Source organism: Thalassophryne amazonica, chromosome 6, assembly GCF_902500255.1.
Source record: "Thalassophryne amazonica chromosome 6, fThaAma1.1, whole genome shotgun sequence".
In the NCBI taxonomy this organism is placed as follows: Eukaryota; Metazoa; Chordata; class Actinopteri; order Batrachoidiformes; family Batrachoididae; genus Thalassophryne; species Thalassophryne amazonica.
The window spans coordinates 110,194,091-110,202,611 of NC_047108.1; the positions used below are offsets into that span (position 1 = coordinate 110,194,091).

Here is an 8,521-nt window from a genome sequence, read left to right on the forward strand (position 1 = left end):
CCAGGTTTTCCCCAGAAGGCGGGTGGAAACGATCGTAATTATAATAAACACGCCCATAAATATTCAGACTCTGCTTCAGACACACCCTCATTTTACGACATGGAAGCCGGAAAGACGGCAATGAAAAAGAACTCCACCAATCACGATGCGTGCCAATAGAGCGTCAAAAGCGGCCGTCGTATCAGTTGTTTTGTAGTATAATCAAAAAAGTGTTACAGTGGTCCCTCATTAATCACTGGAGTTACGTTCTAAAAAATAGCCCGTAATACGCGAAACTGCGACGTAGTCAGCGTTATTTTTTACATTTATTATAGATGTTTCAAAGCTGTAAAAACCCTCACTACACAGTTTATACACTTTCTCAATCAGGCATGAACATTTTCTCACTTTTCTCTCGTGTGTAAACACTCTCAAAGTTCAAACCTTAGTAGGAGAATAATACCAAACTGTTTTCAGGCCCGAACATTTGTTTGAGAAATAAAAATAGAACATTTTCCTATAAATAATTATGATGGCATTTAGAACTAACAAATTAATTTTAAAGATCAACGAACGAGGTCGGACACATAAGAAATTATTAATAGTGACTAACCAGTATTTCACAGATCGGGCCTCTGCGTCCTGACGCTGTGCCTTTTCCAAACTCACACCTGGCTGCAGGTGTCTGTTTCCGAGTGACAAACACAGTTATGAGTAGTTGTTGGCGCTCTTTTCTCTTCGGAGCAACAAGATTCTTATAAACAGATATGCAGAACAGAGAACACTGTAAAAAAAAAAAAAAGGCATGCAGAATTGGACTAAATACTCTGCGAGACTCCGAGGCCACGACAGGTGAACGGCGTTATAGCGAGGGACCACTGTATTCTCTTTTCACATGTCAGTAATTCTTGACATGTGGATATTTGCTCGCTCAATTAATAAGACACGCCTAATCGGTCAGATTTCTTTATTTTTTAAATGTATTTCTGTATTTATTGTATTGTGACAACCAAATGGAGACGACAAAACCTGGTTGCAGCACGGACGAATTAAGGGAATGACGAAACTACAGTTGTAATTATCAATTCCATTGTCTAAAACGATCACACCACATGAAGTTAAGCTCAGCGCTGCTCTGGCTCCAGGCTCGAAGTCTGGAGAAAAAGGCGAGCAGCGCTTTCCTTCCTGTCAGCGCTATGACCACGGATCGTGCTCCATAACAATCCCGCAAAGGCGGGATTTGTATTGATTATTATGTCGTATAATCAGGAAAGTGTTATTTATGTAACATATGCATTGATTTGTATAATGGCACTGTTTATCATGTTGATCATCTTCATTTTTATGTGGATTCCAGCGCTGGTTCATTTTGGTGTATAATTTACGCCACCTCTCGACCTGGTGTATATTTTCAGCGCAGCGTACGCCAGCGACCACATTGATAAATGCCAAGTAGCGCAGCCGTTTTGGCATACACCCCATATACGCTCAAATATCGCCGTACGCAACGTTGATACATGAGGCTCAGTGGCACTAAAAAAAGACAGGAGGCAGAGCTGAAGATGTTGAGATTCTCTTTGGGAGTGATGAGAATGGACAGGATTAGGAATGAACATATCAGAGGGACAGCTCAGGTGGGACGGTTTGGAAACAAAGTCAGAGAGGTGAGATTAAGCTTGTTTGGACATGTGCAGAGGAGGGACCCAGGGTATCTAGGGAGAAGGATGCTGAGGATGGAGCCACCAGGCAGGAGAAGAAGAGGGAGGCCAAAGAGGAGGTTTATGGATGTGCTGAGGGAGGACATGCAGGTGGTTGGTGAGACAGAGGAAGATACAGAGGACAGGGTGAGATGGAAACAATTGATCTGCTGTGACGTCCCCTAATGGGAGCAGCTGAAGGAAGAAGAAATTGTTGTTTTTTTATTGATTTGGAACTTGAGAGGATTTAGCTCTCCAGCATGTAGGCTTTTCTCCAGATCCTCCGTCACGGCTTTGGGTCTCAGCTCCATAAAGCATGACATAGTCTCCAATCCAGTTGAACTGCCCAGACAAAGTTGTGTTTTTCTATCATCACTAGTGATCAGCTGTTCTTTGTGTGCAGGCATGCTCCTTATCCAAACCTGTATCCTGACCAGTCCCCCAGTGAGGAGTGGACCTTGGAGGAACGCTTCAGACCGCTCACATTCCACGGTCTCATCCTGCGCTCCCAGCTGGTCAACCTGCTCATCAGAGGGGTGTGCTATGCAGAAAACCAGTCGGTCTGTAAAATGCGCGCGCACACACACACACACACACACACAAAATCTCAAAACAGAAAAAGCTGGGATGGTATAAAAAAAAATGGTAAAAAACAAAAATAAAGATCCACAGTGATTCTGACTTCTGTTTTGTTTCACACAGCATGAACCTGAGATGTGTCATGTTTTGTTGGAATAACTACATCCATTCCATTTTTTAGTCTTCTCTTGATTATTTCAGGATAGTAATAATGTTAAACTGGAACTTGTTCTTGATTGGTTGAACCAAAACACTGAAATTATCTTGACAGATGATGCTGCTGTCAATAATACTGTTGGTCTGGTGGGTTGTTTGTCAGACTGACTGCTTTTGTGTCAACGCGGCGGATGCTTCACACAGGAAAAGAGCGTTGTTTCAAAATCCATGGCTGTCTGTCCCTCCCCCTCTCTACCTCACAGAGCGCCTCTCAGCCCAGACTGTCCTATGCAGAGATGACCGAAGATTATCCACGATATCCAGACATCCATGACTTGGATCTGGCTCTGCTCAACCCCCGCATGATAGTGGTATGGCTGCGTTCAAACAGAACCTCTGGTCAGGACAGAACTGTCTCATTTGACAAGCCATTTGTCTGTGTGCAGGACATCACCCCTTACATGAACCCATGTCCATACACGGTGTCGCCAAACACCTATGTCTCCCAGGTCTTCAATCTGTTCAGGACCATGGGCCTGCGGCACCTCCCAGTGGTCAACGCTGTGGGAGAAGTAAGTATTCAATGAACAAAAGGAGGTTTGGATTTTCAAGGCTGGTGCCAAATATTGCAGCAAGGCACTGAACAGTTTTAAGACTTCAACACCAAATGTTCCCAACACTAATCTGAATTGAACAAGTAGCTTCCTATTTGTGTTACCTGATCAGATTTCATTGATAATCTTGAACTTTTTAACTGACAGAATGCAGCAAGTTTTTGTTTATGTCCTCTGTCATCATGATGAACACAGGTTGTCCTCAGGGCTGTGTCCTGTCCCCTCAGCTCTTTAATCTATGCACAGACAGCTGTAGGTCTTCTCAGGAAAACCTTGTCAAAGTCTCAGATGAACAGTCATGCGGTGTCTCCTTCAGAGCCACTGATCTGACCGTGAACTTGTCAGCTGGTGTGATGGCAGCTTCCTCCATTTAAATGTGTCAAAAACAAAGAATTACAGTGGTTTGCAAAAGTATTCAGCCCCTTAGTATTTCACACATTTTAAATTTGTTTATGCCATTTCAAATATAAAAAGTAAATCAGGCTTCTCATTATAAAACTTTCTAAAATTATCTTCCTTAAACTCAAAGTCAAACCAAATCTCTACAGCTTGATATAAATTAATTAAAAATATAAAAGCCAGTATGATGGGTTGCATAAGTAATCAGCCCCATTGGTATAATACCTGTAAATAATCATTTTTATAGCCAGTTTTCTTCAGATAAGTCAGGATGGATACATGAACATTTAAAAGTCACTGAATATGTCTTGGACTTTATTTACATCAGTTATGTAGAAATACAAAGTTATGAGACTCTATGGTAAATCTGTGTGGAGTCGACAGTTCTCAAAAACTAAGTGTGGAAGAGTGAGGAAAGCCACCAAGACACCCAGACAACCCAGAAGAAGTTACAGGCTGTTTCTGTGGCTGTGATTGGAGAAATTGTGCACAGTGCATGTTTTGCATTTTGTATCTCCAGTTGTACAGCTTCATGATGAAGTGGTACAGAGGAGGGTTTTCTTAAAAAGAAGAGCTGAAAGTTCACCTACAAATTGCCAGAAGGTACATCTGAGATGCAAGCCTAGATTTAATGTTTTGGTGAAAGAGAATCCTTCTCTGCTCCACTTCATTGACTCCACCGGGTGATTTCACTGATTAACAGCAGATGGGATCAGCTGAGTTCAAAGAAACCTGCAGCCTCCTCGTCTGGAGTCAGGTTGACACCTCTGCATTCATACTCACTCAGGTTTCTTTGTAGCTTTTCATAGTCACTTTGCCTGTCGTCTTGCCTCTTGTGGTTTTGTATAATCTGGCCAAAACATGAACCCAGAGGACAGAAATCCTGATGTAATGGATTTTCCTAAGTTAAGTCTGGTTCTCACATTTGTAGGATTTAGACATGTTGTTTAATGAGTAGAAGCTTCCTGATTGGGTGTGACACCCAGAGAAATATTTACCATCAAAGTCTACCCGTCCAGCAATCAGCTATTGGAATGACTCTGAGGAGGGACACACTGGACCTCCAGAAATCTGAGGAATTATTTTTCAAGAATATGGAATTATACCTGGACTTCTTTGATTGTATAGACAGTAAGAACATAGACAACATTTTTGACTCAGACATTATTCATGCCAACCCATCATAGGGTTCACTTGCCCTGATCTTACTTGCCAAAAAATTCCTTTTCATACAGGACAGGATTCCTCCATACATCGAGGATCCTATGGAATTTTTATATGAACCAGATCCAGATGCCCCTGTCACTTACTTCTCTACTCTTGTCACTCCTTCTGTTCAGTCGTCAGTACTGCCTACATCATTAATGGCCTTAGAGACACTTCCTTCCTTATGTTTCTCTTTACGACCATACAGTCAATTTTCTGTTTTGCAGTCTGCTCTCCCTCAGTTGTCCTCACACAACTTACCTCCTCAGATGTCAGCTACAGCATCCACTCAGTTTTTGCCTCTGGAGCCACCAGTTCTCCACACATCTTTGCTGACCTTAGCTGTTCATGCACCACGACACTCTACAGCACTTTATGCATTTCCACAGTCTTCTGCTCTTCAGCTCTCAGCACTCTATTCCCCCAACCGTCTTCAGTGCTATACACACCTCTGCTGTCTTCAGTGCCCACAGCACTTACTCAACTACCACACGCAGAGAACTCTGTTGTACCCAGAGGAGGAGGAAGTGATAGCCAAGCCCTGAAGGAGGTGACAGATCCCACCCCCAGAGGAGCTTACAGCCCTTGAGCCATCTCCAGAGGAAACTGCAGCCCATGATGAAGCTCCAGAGGAAGCTGCAGCCCTGGAGCCTGCCACAGAGTAATGTGCTCCATCATGTCCCGTCACGGAGGAAGTTGCTCCATCAGGTCCCGCTCCAGAAGTAGCCACTCCGCCAGGGCCTACTCCAGAGGTAGTTACCACTGAACCCTCGGAGCCAGCTCTAGGAATCACTGCAGTAAGTCCACCATCAGAGCCATCTCTGGAGGTCGTCTTTGCCACATCCCAAGACTTTGCCCCAGTGAAGACAGAAGCAGGAAAGGCAAACGACCAACACGCCTCTCAGGGTCCTGTTCCAGTGGGGAGTAATGGCCCCATGCATTCTTCTTATCCTGGGCTGGAAACTTAATTATCCACCTGGACCTCTCTGTAAGCTTCTGCCTGCTGATCAGCACCTGGGAGGGTGACCCTGCTGGCGCATCCTAGTCTCCACCCAGTTGATGGCTTGCTACCCAAAGGGCCACCTAGTGATCCTCCTTTAAACATCTTGCATCCTGGCCACCCAACCTTTTCATGTCTCACCTTGTGAAGAGCTTTCTTGGTGTGACCTGCTGATGTTTCTCCTTCTGAGGGGTCGGCTGGCTGTAAAAACCTGTCGCTTACTCCCAGTCACCTATCTGACCACCTGATGACTCGCCATCTCCCTTCACTTCCCCAGACACAAACTCGAATGAATCCTGCTATCTGCCCAATACCTTATCTGCTCCCTACCCTTTCCCCATTGTCCACCTGAATAGTCTTGAATGGCTGCCCTCCTGACAGCTGCTTGGTCTCTCCTCTGTGTCTTTTCTGTGTCAGATTCCTGTCTTTTGTTTTCCAACATGTCCTGGGAAGGATTATATTTCCCAGCTGACTCGGGAATGTCTCTGCATCTCCCAAGAAGATTCAGAAGACTTGGAAGATGATAGGGAAGTGTGGGATGGGAATCAATTAAGAGACACTCTTCCTTGCTACTGAGGGATTGCCATGATGAATATACTGTTTTAGGTATTGGGTCCTTATTTGGTTAAATTCTTTGAAACAGCAACAGGGAACTTATTTTTCTTGGGATTAAATGAAGATGCATTTTCAAACTGGGGGGTGTTGGTGGGGGGCAGTAGCAGCCTAATGCTCATCACTGGCCCTGTGGCTATGACGTGATATGATGCTGTTCCCTGCATGGGTCTGTTTCTAACCTAATTCAACCTGTGAGATATTTGTGGGACATCAGGCAGGATACGTTCCAAATGTTTGTTCAAATGATGATGTGAGCGGTAAGAAGGATCTGCCTGCTGTGTTCTTTGAATCCGGATTCTCTGCTATGGCATTCCAACAGTTTGAAAGCCACACCAGGAATGTCTTTAAGCCAGTTGTGTCCAAAGTATTCCAGAAAGGGCGGAGAGGGTGCAGGTTTTCCAGCAAGTGATTTCACTGATGAACTCATCCCACCTGCTTAAAGTGATGTTCATCAGTGAAATCACCTGCTGGAGTCAGTGGCTGCAAAGAAAACCTGGACCTTCTCGGCCCTTTGTGGAATACTTTGGGCACCACTGCTTTAAACCTTCTAAGATTGTTTTTCCATGAAGAATAAAAGTCTGTGTTTGATGTCTGCCATCTCTTGCAGATTGTTGGAATAATCACGAGACATAATCTAACCCACGAGTTCCTTGTGGCCAAACTACGACAGCATTACATCTCCATTTGAACCATCCGGCTCCACCGTTCCTGAATTTGAGTCTTCATCCGATCACAACAACAAATCTGATTAAACAATATGTGCGGGAAAATGTGGACACATTTCCAACTTGTCTTTGATTTCTATTTAATGGGTGTGAGGGACAGTTTCAGTCTTTAACTGGACACATGCAGAACCTGAGTCCACTTCCAGGAGTCCTCAAGGAGTGTGACGCTGACATGTCACCGAAAGCCTGTGAGAACCAGCCATCTGTCACGATATGTGGCTCCACCCTGTCAGCCTCCCGCTACAAGCACATGCCCACTAACACCAACATCTTGTCCCATTTGTTGGATGATACCATCATTTCGAATCCGCACAGTCCGCCACTGCAGAAAGTCCTCAGTCTTTTGGCAGGAAGAGACTTTAAAAGATGAACACAGTTGTCCTGTTCAAGGACATCTGTGTTTTTTCACAGTGCTGCTTATACTGAAACATTGTGAGTAATCAAGATTTGATGATGGCTCTTTGTTAGAATTTTTTTTTAATTTGTATATCAGAGGCTAATCAATGGCCACCTTAGACTCAAAATAGTGCTAGCAACCCACAGTTATAATAAGCAACATAGTTATGCTGCAAAGGAACAGTTTGTCATATTTTGTCAAATATAATGGTTTTAATCCACGTATGTTAGTGGAGCAGTCAGGATAGAAACGCTTTATGACTGGATACACAGTTGGGCAGTTGTGCTGTTGTAATGCTAAAGGCCCTGTCACACCATGACAAGTTATCCATCGTATGCCAATCAGTGGTGGGCACAGATAACCAAAAAATGAACTTCAATAACAGATAATCAGATAACTGAAAAGTTATCTTTTATAAAGCTAAACTGATAAACCACCCAAAAATGTATCGGAAGTTACAGATAACTGATAAATTCCAGTATTGTCTCCAGTACACTTGCAAATACTAACAAGCTGATTTTGAATTTTAACACCACGATCGCTTCTGGTAGCATTAAAGGCGATGACAGACCCAAACAATGAGTTAGCACTTTTTCTTTGAACATCCTGTCCCCTGCTGGAAACTCCTGTTTACTACATGGCTTCCAGCACAGAAGCAAGCTGAGAGGATCCACAAAGCTCAATTCTCTGTTCAATCTCAACACTGCCGTCAGGCGGAGGTCTTGGAAAATAAAACAATGCTGAGTTATGGTTTGGTGTAAATAAAATGAATACTGATAGAGTAACTCCATTAATGTCAATTCTGTCATTTGTACAAATTTAAAATAACATATATCTTTTAATGTTGAATAATGCAATAATTCTGAAGTTTTGTAACAAACACAGACAGATCGCAAAGGATTCTGGGTAAGATGTGCCTCTGCTAAGCATGATTGGTTGACTCATTCATTATGTAAACCAACACGTTAATGTGAGGTGTGCTGTGTGTTGGTGTTTACAGATAAATGTGCTTTTGTAAAATACTCCATTTTTTTATTTGTAAAAAGCATTTTCAAAAAGCCAAGTTGTAATTAGATAACAAAATAAATAGAACAATGTATAATATACTGGTGCCAGATGTTCCGTACTTAAGCTGGGTTTACACTGTGCGAGTT

At 43.2% G+C, this 8,521-nt stretch overlaps 1 protein-coding gene across 1 annotated transcript in view; it reads left to right on the plus strand.

Annotated features, from left to right (window-relative positions):
- Nucleotides 1–6,940, plus strand: part of clcn6 (chloride channel 6) — a 192,142-nt gene extending 185,202 nt beyond the window's left edge. Inside the window, exons 20-23 of the mRNA XM_034173132.1 lie at nt 2,080–2,236; nt 2,675–2,782; nt 2,858–2,983; nt 6,853–6,940. Of these exons, the coding sequence (XP_034029023.1) occupies nt 2,080–2,236; nt 2,675–2,782; nt 2,858–2,983; nt 6,853–6,933 (472 nt within the window). The 3' untranslated portion in view covers nt 6,934–6,940. The remainder of the gene's footprint in view (nt 1–2,079; nt 2,237–2,674; nt 2,783–2,857; nt 2,984–6,852) is intronic.
- The last annotated feature ends 1,581 nt before the right edge of the window (nt 6,941–8,521 follow it).